Genomic DNA, 17,627 nt, shown 5'->3' with positions numbered 1-17,627 from the left:
GAGGAAGGCTTGGTATCAAAGGAGGACGAGAACACAAACAATATAAATCGGCAGTTTTATTTACTTCTGAAGGGGGTTGGAAGAACACCTGTCTTGCCCTAACAGTAAAGATGGGAGCGCGCTCTACCATCTAAATGAAAAGAAAACAGTCCTAGGCTGTTGTAAATCCAGAACAATAACAATGAATCTAGAAAACCTATTGCCTGCCCTCACTCTAATTACATTTTCCTATTTCACAAGTGAAATAGGAAAATGTAATGCAAACATAAAATCAGTGGGAAACAAAAGGATATCGGAATGGCATATAAAGATTCTTGTCCATGTTGTGTAGCACGTGGGCGTGGTGCAGCTCTCGACGTATGGGCACACTCTGCTAGGCGAGTGCACCTCGGGTAGCTGGCTCGGCCCTCTAGATCATGCTTGGCATTAACGTACTCAAAGTTCGGGGTTTTGACGTCTCAGGACCCCCCAAACCCTCCAAAGTCCAGGTCAAGCCCCTGCGTTTTACAGCACCAACACAAAGGTTCCAAGCTTTTCTGCACAAACACAAAAGTTCGAAAGAAAAGTGTATTGCCCCCCCCCCCCAACCGGGCCGCAGCCTCTAAATTTCAACTTCTTTCTTGGTTCCCCTCTCTCGGGTTGAACCAGTTTCAATGGACTTTCTCGTGGTTCCCTACTCCTAGCTTTATTCTTTAGCGTTTGCTATGCCTTATAGTACTCGTATGCTTTTCACACAGTTCCAAATATTTGACCAGATTCAACAGTTTGCACAATCCTCTCAGGCTCTCTTCAGCCTGGCTTTGCCTCAATACTTTATCCACAGTTTCTGTGCCCTTCGTCACACCGGACTCCTCAGGTTTTCATTACCCAAATCCGGGCCTCGCAGAGATTGCAAAGTCTCTCAACTTTTGTTAGAATCAAACACAGTTTTCATATAACAATTCTCACGTAGGCTTCCCTCATTCGGGCTCGAGCCTAAACACAGTGCATAGAGTCTATGAATAGGAGTCCTTTTGTTTTCTGCCGGACCATGCTGTTACTTTATTTTACAGTCCAATTTCACTTAATTTAAAAAAGAACTTCCCATAATGCCCTTCATGGACCTTTTTGTTATTTTCTGCTTTCTTTCTCAAATTCAATGCTCAGGTTCCCACTTCAGCCACACACGCTCACCAGGATTTGCTTTCTCTTGTCATGAGACTCACCCGGTTACCGCAGCTCTGGCGAGCAACGTCTCTGGAGCTCTCTGGGTCGAGATCCTGGTCTTCCACCTGCCCCTCGGGTACCTGGGCTTCCCTTCATATGCCCGGAGGAAACCAGCGCTTCTGTGGAGAGTCAGCAGGACATGATCTGCCCTCTCGGGCTCTTGGAAGGCACAGCTCCTCAGCCCTGCTCCAGCCCTTCAATGACACAGGATCAGCATCTTGGCCCTCAGCTCCCTTCCAGACTCCCCCGGGTTCTGTAAGCGCTCTCCTCTGCTCTTCAGCTCCTCTGGTACACACTGCATCCCCATCTCCCTCAAAGTGTGTCTCCGTGCTCCAGCTTTTATACTGACAGGGAGTGATAATTAGAGTCAGGTGTGGGTGGTTGGAAAGGGCGGCCTGACTCTGCCTGTCCTTGTTAATGGGACGCGATGGAGACTGCCCATAGGAATCCATGGCACATGGGTTCCTATGGGTAATCTTCATAGCTCTGTTCCTCTCCTTCTACGTCCCAGTGGTTTTGAAAGAGGGCAATGTGGAGGAATGATGGGAGTTGTAGTTTTCCCTAGTGAGGGAGGGAAACTTCTGTAGGAGTTTATCTGGGTGAATGGGGCAGATGTGTGGGTGTAGGTGAATGGGGTTTAGATGATGATGTCCCATAGTGACTGTGGACATGTCGGTTAGCGATATATTTCTCCTCCTACACCTCCCTTTAATGTTAGTACCTGTTGGTATTGGGGAGGGGGCAACAGGACAGGATTCATAACCTATAAAGGTGGAGGAAGTGTCGGGTAGGGGTTTGTCAGAAAGGGCGAATGCTGCGTCTCTCCCGAGGGCATTCCTCCAACTGTCCCAAAGGACCCACTGCTCAGGTGATCTGCCCGCACTGGTCCACCCCCAGGGTCTAGTTCCAAAGGGGATGGCCATGCCCTGGCCACCTGAACAAAGATTCCCTGGGGTCCATAAGTGAGAAGGCCCTCTGGTTTCTTATAGGCCTCTCATGGTTCCCTTCCCCAAGCTCAGTCCCTTTCAGCTTCCAATGCAAAGTCAGTTTTGTCCAAATGCACTTGGCTTTTTTTGTTGGGACTCTCAGGGTTCCCCTCCCACAGCTCAGGCCCCTTTCACTTTCAAACACAAGTTCAGCTTGTTAGGATATACTTCTTCCTTATATACAGTTTCTCTCACATACAAACCTCTCATGGGGTGTTGGGGAGAATTCTCAGAAATGTGCTAATTCCCTTCTACCTTAGAGACCCCCAGCTCTTTTTGCTAGACTTTAGTTCTTTTAATTTCTAACCTGGAGAGAGATTTGGATTCTGTGTTTCTTTAGACTTTGGAGTCTGACAAACTCCATAGGCATCATCTTTGCATTGTGACACACAGCACCTTCAGTGCAGTGGCACAGGGAAGTCTCTTAGATTTCCCCAAGGTTTAAATACCTTCTTTGGCATAAACTACTGTTTCCAAAAGCAGCAAAGAGAAATTAGCTTTACTTACATATTGTAACTTTCTAGACCCAGCACAGACTATCTTACAATAGAGTGCTGGAGGGGTTGCTTAGTATCCCTGTTGTCTAGTTTCTCATGTAACATTTTTATCTTGCCCTTTCTACAATTAATGGCTGATGGCAGTGGTTTACCTTTTACTACCATGAGTGTTTCTACCGCGGACTGCAATTGCATCTGCAGTAAAGCACCCATGGGTGCCCATTTTGTCAAAATGGCTCCAGTCTTCTTTTTCACCATTTCTTGTTGGAAAGGTCCTTCTTGAGATTTACTCTGTGCGCCAAACCACGTTTGGTCCCTTTGTTCGTTTTGCCTTTGGCAGGATTCAATGGTGAAGCCCGCTTCTGGCTACAGCGCGTCTGTCAGGGGCAGGAAGTGAGGGAGGTGCCCAAAAACTCAGTGCTTAATCCCCTTGGGTACAGGAACGCACCCAAAGGGGATTGGCTAGCTGGCTGTCCTGGTAGGACGGCCACTCTGCTGTGTGATTGACAGCTAGGCTGCGAATTAATGGGAGAAACCTGCATAAAAGGCGAGGCTTTTGGTTTGGAAGGCAGAGTCGACCACTGGACAAAGGAATTCAAAGAAGAACTTGGAAGAGACGCCTGCTGCAACTCCTGACCGTTGCTTTGCCCGGTGAAGCCCTGCTGCTGTGCTGAAGCTCCGAATTTGCCTCGACTAGAGAAGACCTGCAAAGGACTTCTTCTCTTGGGTTGGTGGGACCAATCGACCCCAAGACGAGTTCATCTGGAAATCCTCTCAGAGCTGGCTGTACTTCCATTGCTGCTGCAGGAGCTGTGTGCCAGGGAGAGGAACACCAGAATCGAGTGAGTGTCCAGGAAGATTCTCCGGACTCCCATGAAGCAGGACTGAGCAAGCCTGAGCCACCTCAACAGGGTGCTGGACCCCAGATGCGAGGAAAGTCCATTAAGTTATCCGAGAACCGCTGTGGTTCTATTTGCGAGAGTTGTGAGGAGCTGAAACCGCAAAGTGCTGCTGATCTGAAGTTTGCCCATTGCTGCCGCTGACCTTCAATTCGTATTGCAGGAGTCCCCAGACGTCCTCCCTCTTGTCCCTACGACTGAGGCCCAGGAACAGGATCTGCAGAGCTACACAGGAACAGAAGCCAGCTGGAACCAATTTCTTCTAACCAAAGGTTCTGTAAAACTAAGGGGACTTACCTCTTGTTGTGTAGCCTTGCTAGCTCTCAGTTGAGACTTGTCTTGGTTGCCTTTGCAGAGTTGCTTGCAGTTTTGCCCATCACAAGCCTCCCAGCTTGTGCCCATACATAAACCTTTCCTTTCTGCAACCTCAGAATATGCAAAGTATAACTAGTGTGATATATAAATGCCAATACTGTCCTTGTGATTGAAGTCACCTCAGGGTGTAGGAATTGTGTAAGGAGCATATCCAAAGAGTATCCACTAACTTGTACCGATTCTGAAACGTAATTTTAAAGTGTATTTACATTGTTACATGAATTGCTTATTTAAAACTGGATGTCAAATAACTATTTAGAACTGAAAACATTAGTGTATGTGTTAACTTGGCTACTTGTATTCATGGATTTCAATTATTTATTTATTTATTTGCATTTTTTAAAGCGCAGCAGCTGCCCTCGGGCATCGTGGCCCTGTTACAAGAAGGTTTACTTGGCATGTTGATTCGGTTACAGGAATGGCTGTGGTGCCAAGGTTACATGGGAACCGTAATCATGATACAGTTGTAATTTACAGACATTGTTGCATGCGATAAAATTGGAAACTGGGTTTACTTAAATAGGGTGGTTTTCAGAGCTTTTCTGAAAGCTGTGTGGGATGTTTCCGCTCTTAGTTTGGGCGGTAGGGAGTTCCAGGCTTTTGGTGCTAGGACTTCGAAACCTCGAGCCGCCAGCTTTAACTCTGGTGAAGTTAGGGATTGCAAGTTGGTTGGCATATAGGTCCCTTTTGGGTCTGAGTGATTGGACTGGATGTATCCGATCATTAAGGTAGCTAGGGGCAGTTTGGGCTATGCATCTATGTGTGATTGTGAGAGTCTTGAATTGGATGCGCTCTTTAACTGGGAGCCAGTGGGCATTTTGTCTTGCTAGGGAGATGTGTTCCCTCTTTGGTATATTGAGGGCTGCTCTCAGAGCGTTGTTTTGTGAAATCTGGAGTCTATTAATGTTTTTGGCCGAGGTACTTAGCAGGAGGACGTTGCAGTAGTCTAGTTTTGCGCCCATGGTGGCTCTGGCGATGTTGAGGCGGTTTGTGGTGGACAGGTGGGGCTTTACTATATTGATTATCTTGGTTGTAAGAGCTGCTGAGGAGGAGATGTAACTGACATGTCTGTCCATGGACAGGGTAGAATCTAGGTATACCCCGAGAGTTTTTACAGCCGGGGATACGGAGATTACTGAGTTCTCAATGAGGAAAGTACTGTATTTGTCTAGTTTGTTGAGATTTTCTTTAGGGCCCACTAGTAGGATCTCTGTCTTGTCTCCATTGAGACAGAGGCCATTGGCTGCCATCCATGCCTGGATGATGGCATAGGTGTTTTGTAGGGTTTTCAGGTCTTGCTCGTAGTCACCAGTTAGTGGGAGAAGGATTTGAGTGTCGTAGGCATAGTTGGTGAACGTTATGCCGAATTCTCCTAAATCGTTGAATAGTGGGAGTGTGAATAGGTTGTAAAGAGTCGGGGAGGTGCAGGACCCTTGTGGTACTCCATAGTTGATTGGGGAGGCGGTGGCTGACGCTTGGTCTGAGTAGACCCTCATAGCTCTGACTTCCAGGAAGGATGAGATCCAGGCTGTGGCTTTAGTTGAGAAGTGGGCCGTGTTGGTGAGATGTGCACTTAGTGTTTTGTGGTCGAGTAAGTCGAACGCGGCCGACAGGTCAAGGAGTAGGAGGATGGCGCATTTGCCTTTATCCATGTTTTTTAGGAGTTGGTTCTTAAGGTCGAGTAGTGCAGACTCTGTGCCATGGCGTGGGCGGAAGCCAGACTGTCTCTTGCCTAGGATGTTGTGAGATTCAAGGTAAGCTTGTATCTGTAGGTATGCGGCCTTATCGAGGATTTTCAGCAAGAATGGCACTGTTGTAATGGGTCTGTAGTTGTTGGGTGAATCCGGGTCTAGCGTAGGTTTTTTTTAGTAGTGGGCGAACCCAAGCCGCTTTGAGGGTGGAAGGTACTGTGCGGGTGGCGAATGAGGCATTAATGAAGGTAGAAATGAAGTGGGCTAGAGGTTCAGCGCAGTCTTTGATTATGTTTGCTGGACAGATGTCCCCCTTGCAGAGTGAGGGTTTGATTTGTTTCATGATGCATAGGACCTCAGGGGTAGTTACCTCTCTAAAGGTGAAAGGCGGTGGAGGATTGTTGTTGTGTTTGTTTTGGGGGGGGGGTGCTTGGGGCTGGGGGCAGTCCCCTTTTTGTGTGGAGACTTTGGTAGATTGTCAAGGTTGGCTTTGATTTTCTTTTGGAGTAAGTCAATTTTGTCTAGCATAGCCTTTTGGATGTCATTACACCAATTCTCGTCTTTGATTGTTTGGAGGCGGGCGGTGTGACTAGTTCGTTGAAAATCGCAAATAATTCTTTTGAATGTGATTGGACATTGTCGATTCTAGTGTTGTATGCGTCAGCTTTGGCTTTGGCTATGGAGTTTTTGTATTGCTTGGCAATAGTTAAGTATGAGTCGCATAGGGGGGTGGAGGGGTGTGATTGCCATTTTTTGAGTGCTTGTCTTTTGAGTGTTTTTAGGTCATGTAGATCTTGGTTGAACCATGAGTTAGCGTGGAATTAGACAGCTCTTCAGCTCCCATTGACCCCTCTTGAGATAGGCCTGGCTGCTCAGTCACACTACCAACTTGTGTAGCACAGACCTCTACCAAAAGGTGGGTTCCCTAATGCCAAGGAGATAAGTGTTGTGTAGTCTCGCACAGTGTGACCGCATCAGTTCTTACCTAATAACAAGCATCCCATGTAGGCTACAATATGTCCAGCCTTAGGGAGTTCCTCATGGCAACGGTAGTCCTTTTCCCCAAAGGGCCAGTCTCTCCCGGTGAGGTCCCGCTCCTGCTTGCTTCTACCCCTATTACGAGTATTGTAGAGTGGACTCTCCTCCCCATCCTTACAGGCCCACCGCCCCCCCTGCCCCCCCCATTGGGGAGAAGGAGCAAATTCCTTTGATTCTTCATAATGCCTACTGTGGCGGCTCTGAACTGCATAATTATTTGTGACGACTCTATGATGCCTAATGTTTGGCCCATCCCTACACCTCAAACTATTTGCATCAATAGAGCTGGGAAAATAGCTGTGCTCCTTTTTGCGAGGCTTACTTCTCACACCTCCAAGGACTATCACAGTTAACCTGGCTGCGTGAGCAACTGTGCTGCCTGAGTTCCAGGGAGTCTTGGTGCCAACAGGTCTGGTTAAACCGCTGAGGAAAGGGATGGACTGGGGAGCCTGGGGGCATCCAGGATAGGAGGAGGTGGTCCCCAGCCCTCAGTCACCTAGTCCCATCTAGTCTCAACCATGGACTTCGTCACAGTACTCTTACAGGAAGGAATAGAAAGGAGCTGGTGAACGGTATTGCTAGTTCATCAGTCGCAGTGAGATGCAAAGCAGTGTGACGCCATGTACGAAACACATCTATACAGCCCTACTCAAAGATCCCCCTGATTGCGTATCCCATCACACTTTGTGTTTGTTGTTTGCCTGAAGGGAGGCTTCTGTAAGTCCCCATAGTGCAGCCAACCTTGTTACTGTATACCAAGGAATGTCCTCGTCGTTCATTAATGCCTGTTGCGATCTAACTCTCTTCTCACCCTTCTCCCACAGTTAAATGAAGTCTTCCGACTCTTCGACAATGCCAACTGCCCCGTTCTGCAGAACAAGCCCAAGATGTTTTTTTTCCAGGCCTGTCGTGGAGGTGAGGCTGGGGGAGGGGTAGCGGTCACTTTTGGCGGTGGTAGGGGAGGATCATTTCGCTCACTGCCTTGTGTCCTCCTCTCACTCTCGTCTTCCTCCACCACAGTGGATCTCCTCTTGCCGTCGTCTCCCTTTATGTGGCTGTCAAGATATCCTTATGTAAGTCTTGTCACTGCCCAGTGCAGGCTTTGGTCTGTTTTTCTTTTCTTGGGCACCAAATAGCCCTGTGTGTCTGCACGTCAGCGTTGTGATGTTTGCACCTATTCCAAGCTATTGGCATTGTGGTATTGCCCAATGTCTGCCAGCCTAATCCGCTTTCACCTGGGCATGTTGTGGCTATGCGTGATGATTGTCATGGAACTGTGGTGTCTCCTGAGTGGGGTGGTTTTCTGCGCATTGCTTGGCATGGACTAATCGCCTGTGCATTACTGTGTGCGGTGTGGGTTTATGTGGTGCTTGCTGAGGACTCTGCCTCTCCTGCGGATGGTTGGGTTTGGTGGTGGTCTGCACAGTCCTTGCATTGACACCTCCCCCGACAGATTTCAGATCTCTAGAAATAGCTGCAGATGGGAACTGGATCTAGAGAGTTGCATGCTTTGAATATTCCACGGTGTCTTGCTGGTGTTCCTAGATGAAACTTCCACGTCCGTATCCACTCCATATAAGCGTTTCCCTTCTAAGCCAATGAGGTGGATAAGCCCTAAACTCTGCCTCTGAGGCCACCTTCAGATTATACACCACAACACCCTGTGTCAGTGAGTCCTTGAGGAGCCTCACCCATGAGTTTCTGGAGTTTGGGATCTCAGATGAGGGATGTAGCTTAACTCCTATTATTCTGGAAATACAGTCACTGCACAACTTCAGGCACGCGTAGAATACGACAATGCAGGAATGTGGCAAAAGCGCCAAGGAGCAGTTACGTAACGAGCACTCCACTAATTAATACACTTGAGCGACCACATAGCAAGAAAACGGTTCCTCCCTGTTAGGCGTAACGTACCAAATGGACTGGCTCAGCCTCTGATGCATGAGAAGGTGTTCCAATTCAGCTGCCTCCCCTCAAGCACTTATCAAGGGAAGAAGTCTGTCTTCCTGGAATGGGCAAAAAAGAATGAATTAAAGGATAATTCCAGACCTTACATCCAAGTGCAACGATTTCTAACTTCGTGAGAGCTCAGTACGGTCTTGTCAATTTCATTGGGGCACCTGTTGCACCAATCACAGTGCTGAGCTCAAATAAATATCACAAACGCGAGCTCTAGCCCAGTGATGAACTTGCAGCAGCTTTCTGCACTCTTGCAGCAACCCCAGCCAAGTGGGATATCCTGGCGGTACACTGCAGTATGCAGTGGTAAAACGACTCAGAAACAGCCCTTAAGTGGAACGCACAACCCAGCAGATGTGAGTCTCCAAGCAACCCGAACTGGGATATGGCCAAGCCACGGCATTTAGCAATTATTGCCAAGTGAGGGGTTAAACTGTCAGGAATCGAACAAACGCCTTCAGCAGGTCGGCAGCCCTGCCTCCTTCAAGTTACAGGAACACAGCAGCAAGAGAGTGAGCTGGGGCAGGGCAGAACCCAAATACCCTTGTGAAAGGGGCTTGCCTCGGGCCAGCCAGCTAGTCACAATAAGAGCCTGGGGTAAGAGAGTCAGATGACCAACCATATGGTTGGTCACTGGGACTGCCACTCAGCCAAAGTCACCCCCACAGGAAGTGAGGGGGCTGGTCCAGGGGCCTAAGCTAGCAGGACGAATATGGAGGCTGCCATGATGGCCTCAAAGATCCCCCCCATGGTCAGAACACCCATTTTGATTCCACTTTGTGAAAACCTAGACAAAGGGTAGCCCTAGAAAACAAAATGGTGGCAGGGTTTTAAAAAAAACATTGGTACCCCAATGGCCACCAAAAAGGTACATTGAGCTGCTAAACCAGCACCCCTGGTGAAGCCAAAATTAAAGCACACCCACCACCAACCTTTCCCCTAAAACTAAATTACAGTGAAACAATCCCTCTAGGGTAGGAATGGAGTGCCTAAGCGGCACCCCTGCGAAGGGCACCTTGGCAGCGACCAAATCTAATCTTCAGATTGAAAAGCAATCTATATATTTTGTATATGTTGCCTGGAACAGAACATTAAATGTATTAGAAGGTATTGGGATACACGTAGTAAACGGCAATGCTTACATGAATTGGATTTCTGACTGACTGCTACTGGTTCCACTCGTGTACTGGGCCAGGCCTTGCATGCTGGGCCTTCACCTGGCTGTTTTACCACCATCTTTCCCCTTTAGTGCCTTGGTCGTCGCGCCTTGGTGCTGGTCGCTGCTGTCGCCTGGAAAGGTGATGATACTCGTAAAATCTAGCCTCATCTGCTTTTCAGCTCCTCCCTGGGTTTCTCCCACCGTAGACCTTGCAATGGGTCTGTTTTCTGTTCTCTGGGCACCCTCTTTGTTCGTCGAGTCAATGGCAGCTGCTTTGATGGGTGGTCTGTCCTTTCCAGAGTCTTCCTTGCTGCTGATCTTGCTTCTGGCTTGAGGGGCTCTCTTCAAAGAAGGCTGTTTGGGCCAGCATCCAACACCATAAGTACGTACCTCTGGTCCCTGGGGTGGTGTCTTATTCATGATAGTTACTGTCGGGGGGCCCCCTGTGTTTGAGACTGGTATACAGTGAAGAAATCTAGAAGCAGTCTTTCCAAATCTCCCTTAAATAAATGCCTCCTGCCTGTCCACACCACCACCTTACAGCCAAGCCATGCCCATCACCGCACACGAGCGAGTACAGAGGCCACCACCTTACAGCCAAGCCATGCCCATCCCCGCACACGAGCGAGTACAGAGGCCACCACCTTACAGCCAAGCCATGCCCATCACCGCACACGAGCGAGTACAGAGGCCACCACCTTACAGCCAAGTCATGCCCATCACCGCACACGAGCGAGTACAGAGGCCACCACCTTACAGCCAAGCCATGCCCATCACCGCACACGAGTGAGTACAGAGGCCACCACCTTACAGCCAAGCCATGCCCATCCCCGCACACGAGCGAGTACAGAGGCCACCACCTTACAGCCAAGCCATGCCCATCACCGCACACGCATGAGTACAGAGGCCACCACCTTACAGCCAAGCCATGCCCATCACCGCACACGAGTGAGTACAGAGGCCACCACCTTACAGCCAAGCCATGCCCATCACCGCACACGAGCGAGTACAGAGGCCACCACCTTACAGCCAAGCCATGCCCATCCCCGCACACGAGCGAGTACAGAGGCCACCACCTTACAGCCAAGCCATGCCCATCCCCGCACACGAGCGAGTACAGAGGCCACCACCTTACAGCCAAGCCATGCCCATCACCGCACACGAGCGAGTACAGAGGCCACCACCTTACAGCCAAGCCATGCCCATCACCGCACACGAGCGAGTACAGAGGCCACCACCTTACAGCCAAGCCATGCCCATCACCGCACACGAGCGAGTACAGAGGCCACCACCTTACAGCCAAGCCATGCCCATCACCGCACACAAGCGAGTACAGAGGCCACCACCTTACAGCCAAGCCATGCCCATCCCCGCACACGAGTGAGTACAGAGGCTGACTGGCGTGCCGCAAGATGGATGTCACAGGCATACTGTATGTGTGTGTGTGTCGGAGTGAGGGTGGAGGGGGAATGTTTTTGTCGGGGAAGCGAGGTGGAGGGGTAGGTAAATGTATGTGTGCTTGCGTGTTTGTGGAGTGGGTCTGTTGTGGGTGATCGAGGTGAGTGTTTTTGGGCAGGAAAGGTAGACGGCGAGGGCGCAAAGGGGGTTCGGGAGGTGAAACCCCTGCATTTCAATGAAATCCCACCAGTGCGGGAGAGGGTGGGGGCGGGCAGGGATTGGTTTATAGGGGGTTGGGGTGTGGAAACTGTTAGATAAGAACTGATGCGATCACACTGTGTGTGACTACACAACACTTATCTGCTAGGTATTAGGTAACCCACCTTTTGGTATAAGCATGTACTACACAAGTTGGTAGTGTGACTGAGTAGCCAGGCTTATCGCAAGAGGGCTAAATGTGAGCTGTAGCAATGAAATTCTTAAGCCAATTAACACTTACATTCAAGGTTTCTGTTTCTAAATTATTATTAATCTATTTAACATCAATTTTGAAATGAGCGTTCTTTAAAAAGGCAATTTGTCTAACAATGTAAATATACTAGTTTAAAATTACTTTTCAGAATCAGAACAAGTTAGTGGATACTCTTTGGATTTGCTTCTTACACAATTCCTACACCCTGAGGTGCCTTCAATCACAAGGACAGTAATGGCATTTATATATCACACTAGTTATACTTTGCAGATTCTGAGGATGCAGAAAGGAAAGGTTTAAGGAAGGAAAAACATTAAACTGGGTCTCAGTAACTGTGAGAACACATCAATCTTCCAATGAAATCTAGACGCGCCTTTCCCAGCCGTAACGGTCTAAAACAAGTTACCACCAATGAGGGACAAACAATATCAAAGTCAATGGTCTAGAAGAGTCTGCAGGGAGCCAGGACAGCCAAAGTCAATTTGAAACAGTCTATGGAGCTGAGGCACTTCTTAGAATCTAAGTCTTGCACAAAGTTAGAGAGTTTGTTAAGAAAAATCACTTGTAGGAGTACAAGCTGTTAAGCCTGTGAAAGGAGAGCTGGAAGCAACTCTAAGGTGAGCCGCTGCAATTCCCAACTGCGAACAGCACAGGTCAAAAAGACACTGAGGTAAGTACCCCAAGTTTAAACAGTACCTCTGGTTTGAAGAAGAGTGGTCCAGCTGGATTCTGTCTTGCTGCAGCGGTGCAGACCCAGTGTTCCTGAGCCTCAGTCATGGGGACGAGAGGGAGGACGTCTGGAGGGCTCCTGCGGCGGTACTTGGTAGGTCGTAGCCAGCTACGGGCTCTTTTCGGTTTAGCTGCACTTTGTGGTTTCAGCGCTTAGTAAACAGCACTGTCGCGGATCTCGGTTGGGCTTCCTTCACTCCATGGGTTCTGTACTCTGGTGAGGGGAATTGAGCTCTGGTCGTCCTGCTTCTGGGAGGGTCCTTGGGAGACTCCTGGGGCTTGTAGCCAGATTTCAGACGTTGCACTCGACTACGGATTACTCGCCCCTGGCACTCTGTTCTTGTAGCAGCAAAGAAGTACAGCCAGTTGGGGCAGATGGTCCGGTGGAGTTCGTCTCAGGGTTAGTTGGTCCCACTAACCCAAGGGAAGAAGCCGTCCCTTCCGGAGCTTCTCTGTGGAATTGAAAATGAGTTTCTGCACAGCAGCAGTGCTTCACTGGATAATTCAAAGGCCCAGGAGGATGCAGCAAGCTTTGTTCATGGTTTCTTCGCCTGGTATTTCTCCCAGTGGTCGATTCTGCCTCTAGTCTCAAAACCCTTGCCTTTTAAGCGGGTTTCTCCCATTCATGCACAATCTAGGCTGTCGATCACACAGCAGGGTGGCTGTCCTGAAAGGATAACCAGCTAGCCAAACGGGACTGGTCATATTCAGGCATTCCTATGGACAAAGGACAGGAGAGTTTCCGCATACTCCCTCACATCCTGCCTTTACAGACAGATTGGAGGCAGAGGCGGGCTTCAGGACTGAACCCCGCCAAAGGCAAAATGAACAAAGGGCTCAAACCTGGCTCAACGCAGAGTAAAACCCCAAAAAAAGACCTCAAACAGAAAATGGTGAAAAAAGACTGGCTCCATTTTGACGAAATCGCCACCCATGGGTGCTGTACTGCAGCTGAGGATTCAGTCTGCGATAGAAAAGCACAATGGTAGGAAAATTAAACCACTGCCACCAGCCATTTAAAGTAGTGAGGGTAACATAAAAATGTTACATGAGACTGTAGGAAAAGGGGCTACTAAGTAACCCCCCCCAGCACTCCACATAAGATGGTGTGTACTGGACCTACAAAGAGAAAAGGTAAGCAAAGTCAATTTCACTTTACTATTCTTGGGAACTGTAGTTCACTCAAGAAAAGGTATTTAAACCTTACTAGAAATCTAAGATTTCTCTGTGACACTGCACTGAAGGTGCTGTGCGTCACCATATAAAAAGCAGATGCCTATGGAGTTTGTCAGACTCCAAAAACAGAGGAAACACCTAATCCAAATCAGTTCAAGACACATGAGAGAGTGAGAAAAAGGGCTCACTCGTTCCAGGGTTAAAATTAAGAAGTCCAGCAAAATAGCCTGGGGGTCTCTAAGGTGGGAGGAATTGAGCACTTAACTGAAAATTTTCCTAACATTAACATCACCCGAAATCGCGATAATTATGGAATTGAAAGCGCGATCCCTGACATGAATTGCAACATTCCCTAACGTGGGCTGAAATCATTCCAGCACGACAGACCCTCATGTCAAAAAGGTGCAGGGGTTACCCACCTTATTATGCATTTCAACACTTGTAACTCCTTCTGGGTGGGGAAACTAGGGCAAACATTGGTTAGGGGAAGAAGGCCAATGGAAAAAGGGGCACAGGAAACTGGAAGGTTGCGTTTTTTTTGGCTGAGGTCCGAGGGAGGAGGTGGCAGACCAAGAGACCGCCAGGAGGAAGGTCTGTGTACTGGAGTTTGGAAGCTTTATGGAGAGAAGGTGAGGTATTGGTTGGTAAGAGCCAATGGTACTGTGTAGCGAGTGTCTATACAAGCCAGGTGATTGTGAGTAGGAGAGGAAGTGTAGAGTAAGTGAACAGTGATTGAGAGAGTGAAAGGCTGTGAGTAGGAAGGTCTGGAGAGGGGAGAACAGTATAAGTGTGGCAAAGGCATAGCAGTAGCTGTGTGGTGATGGGCGAGCAGTAGTCGTGTGGTGAGGGGAGGGGAGAGCAGTAGCAGTGTTGTGATGATAGTAGTAGTGGTGTGGAGAGGGGAAGAGGTTGTGTGGTGCAATGAATCCGATGGTCATCGCTGATCTCCCAGCGGCGACCACGCCCATGTGGCATGGGGATGGCAGGAAGACAGTGGGACACCGGGCGTATCGGCGATTGCGCCCAATAAATAACAGGAACAGCAGCAAGAGAGAAAGCAAAGAGACTAATTGTACAAAGGGGAAGATAATCAAAGCCCTTACCATTATGTGAATGCATGGAATGCAAATACATGGGAACATCGAATCGAATAATATATCAAGATTATATATTATCCAACAAAATAAATATACAATCGTGGAAATGTACAGAACCCCAATGTGAATTCAAGAAGTCCTGGCAGGAGAGTATACCAGGAAATTGCAAGTGTGTAGGGAACAAGGAGTTCTTAGTAAGTGACTATCAGAACTGTGTTGAATGGATGAGGAGAAGCAAAGTCCTGGCAGGAAAAGAAACCAGGAATTCTGAAAGAAATAGAATAATAAGTCTAGGCAGCTTTTGTGTGTGACAGTGCTATTGTGGGCCAAGAAAGATGCAAGGAACTGTTGTATTTGTTGAATAGAAATCCAGGGGAAGGGAGACCCCCTTTGGAACAAGAACTCTTCATTCCTGAAGACCTTTTGTGTTGAAACTATTTTTTTTCTTCTTTTGAACACTTTTGCAAAAAGCTTCAAAGGTCAAAGACATTTCCCTTTTCACCTTTTATAGTTTAGTTTATAGTGTGAGGGTCTGTTTAAGATTTTGTAAAGTCCAACTGGTGTGGGACCTCAGAAGACATCTCTTGGTATTAGGTACCCAACTCTTAATATAGGCTTGTACTACACAAGTTGGTACAGTGACTGAGCAGCCTTGCTTATTTTTAGGAGGGGTAATGTGAGCTGTAGAGTAGCACAATGAAATCTGTAAACACAAGGCACTTTACACACTTAGTTATATTACATAATTTACCTTGTGCATATAAATAAATAAAGCATTCTTTAAAGCAAGCAGTGACTAATAGTAACATTCAATGGAAGATAGAATTCATTTAAACAAGAAACAATAATGCAGGTGGATAATTATTTTCTATGCTAAGCATGTTCCAGCACACAGAGTGTTAGGGAGAATTCTCAGAAATGTGCTAATTCCCTTCTTCCTTAGAGACCCCCAGCTCTTTTGCTGGACTTGAGGACTTTTAATTTTTATCCTGGAGAGAGTGAGACCTTTTTCCCACTCTCTCGTGTATTTTTCATTGATTTGAGCACTGTTTCTTTTGACTCTGGAGTCTTACCAGACTCCACAGGCATCCTCTTTTACATTGTGGCACACAGCACCTTCAGTGCAGTGACACAGGGAAGTCTTTCAGATTTCCCCAAGGTTTAAATACCTTCTCTGGGATAAACTACTGTTTCCCAGAGCAGCGAAGTGAAATTGACTTTACTTACATATTGTAACTTTCTAGACCCAGCACACACTATCTTACAATAAGGTGCTGGAGGGGTTGCTTAGTATCCCCGTTGTCTAGTTTCTCATGTAACATTTTTATGTTACCCTTTCTACGATTAATGTCTGGTGGCAGTGGTTTACGTTTCCCCACCTTTGTGTGTTTCTACCACGGGCTGCAATTGCAGCTGCAGTAAAGCACCCATGGTTGCCCATTTTGTCAAAACCGCCCCAGTCTTTTTTCGCCATTTCTTGTTGGAAAGGTCCTTCTTGAGATTTACTCTGCGCGCCAAACCAGGTTTGGTCCCTTTGTTCTTTTTGCGGTTGGCAGGATTCACGAGTGAAACCCGCCTCTGGCTCCAGCGTATCTGACAGGGGCAGGAAGTGAGGGAGGTGCCCGAAACTCCCTGTGCTTCATCACCTTGGTTACAGGAATGCACCCAATGCTGATTGGCCGGCTGGCTGTCCGGCAAGCACTGGCACCCTGCTGTGTGATGGACATCAAGGCTGGAATGAATGGGAGAAACCTGTATAAAAGGTGAGGCTTTTTGGCTTGGAAGGCAGAGTCGACCATTGGACGAAGGAATACGAAGAAGAACTTTGAAGAGACACCTGCTGCAACTCCGGGGCCTTTGGTTTGCCCAGTGAAGTCCTGCTGAGGTGCTGAAGCTCTGAATTTGTTTCAACTAGAGAAGCCCTGCAAGGACGACTTCTCCCCTGGGTTGGTGGGACCAATCAACCCCAAAGTGAACTCGTTTGGACATCGTCTCGGAGCTGGCTGTACTTCCACTACTACTGCTGCTGGAACCGAGTGCCAGGGACAGGAACGCTTTTAAGTCGGATCCTTCAGACTTCCCTGAAGCAGGACTGAGCAAGCCTGTGCCGCCTCAACAGAGTGCTGGACCCCAGATGCGAGGAAAGTCTGAAGTGGTATCCGAGAACCGCAGTGTTGCTATTTGCTGTCAGACGTGAGGAGCTGAATCCGCAAAGTGCCGCTGAACTGAAGTTTGCCCATTGCTGCTACTGACCTTCCGTTGCAGTGCAGGAGGCCCCAGATGTCCTCCCTCTTGTCCCCATGACTGAGGCTCGGGAACACCAGGATCTGCAGAGCTGTACAGGAACAGAAGCCAGCTGGAACCATTACTTCTAACCAAAGGTACTGTAAAGTCTAAGAGAACTTACCTCTTGTCATGTAGCCTTGCTTGCTCTCTGTTGAGACTTGTCTTGGTTGCCCTTGTAGAGTTGCTTGCAGCTTTGCCCCTCACAAGCCTTCCAACTTGACCCTTTAAGTGTATCTTATTTCTACAAACATTTCTAAAAACATTGTGCAAGACTTTTACTTGCCTGCAAAGAAGATCTTCAGCTCCCGTAGACTTTGCTCAACTAACATTGGCTGTTCTGGCTCCCTGAGAGACTCTTCTTACCTCTGAATCTGTGCCTTTACCTTTCCCCCAGGAAAGGGTTAAACTTACTTGACATTGGAAGGTTTAAAAAAAGTACTTGCCTGTTTTATTAATTATTTGTTAACCTTTGTTTTATTCTCACATCTAACCTTTGCACCAAACTCGGTATTGCTCTAAATGTACCAGTGATAATCAATGTCCAGAGTGTCCTAGCTTTTTAAGTCACCCGAGGTCACCTGAGGGTGTAGGAAGTGTATGTGTGCCATCCCCAATGGGTATCGTCTGATTTAGAGAAACTAAGAGTGTTTTGAAGTATG

At 48.0% G+C, this 17,627-nt stretch overlaps 1 protein-coding gene across 1 annotated transcript in view; it reads left to right on the top strand.

The window, feature by feature from the left end:
• The window catches only part of CASP2 (caspase 2), a 149,821-nt gene that overhangs the window by 73,724 nt on the left and 58,470 nt on the right, over nt 1-17,627 (top strand). The window contains exon 8 of the mRNA XM_069650303.1: nt 7,517-7,607. Coding sequence (XP_069506404.1) covers nt 7,517-7,607 — 91 coding nt within the window. The remainder of the gene's footprint in view (nt 1-7,516; nt 7,608-17,627) is intronic.

This window comes from Ambystoma mexicanum, chromosome 3p (genome assembly GCF_040938575.1).
Source record: "Ambystoma mexicanum isolate Mex_15411 chromosome 3p, UKY_AmexF1_1, whole genome shotgun sequence".
Taxonomy (NCBI): Eukaryota; Metazoa; Chordata; class Amphibia; order Caudata; family Ambystomatidae; genus Ambystoma; species Ambystoma mexicanum.
This window is presented reverse-complemented; position numbering and strand designations above follow the sequence as displayed.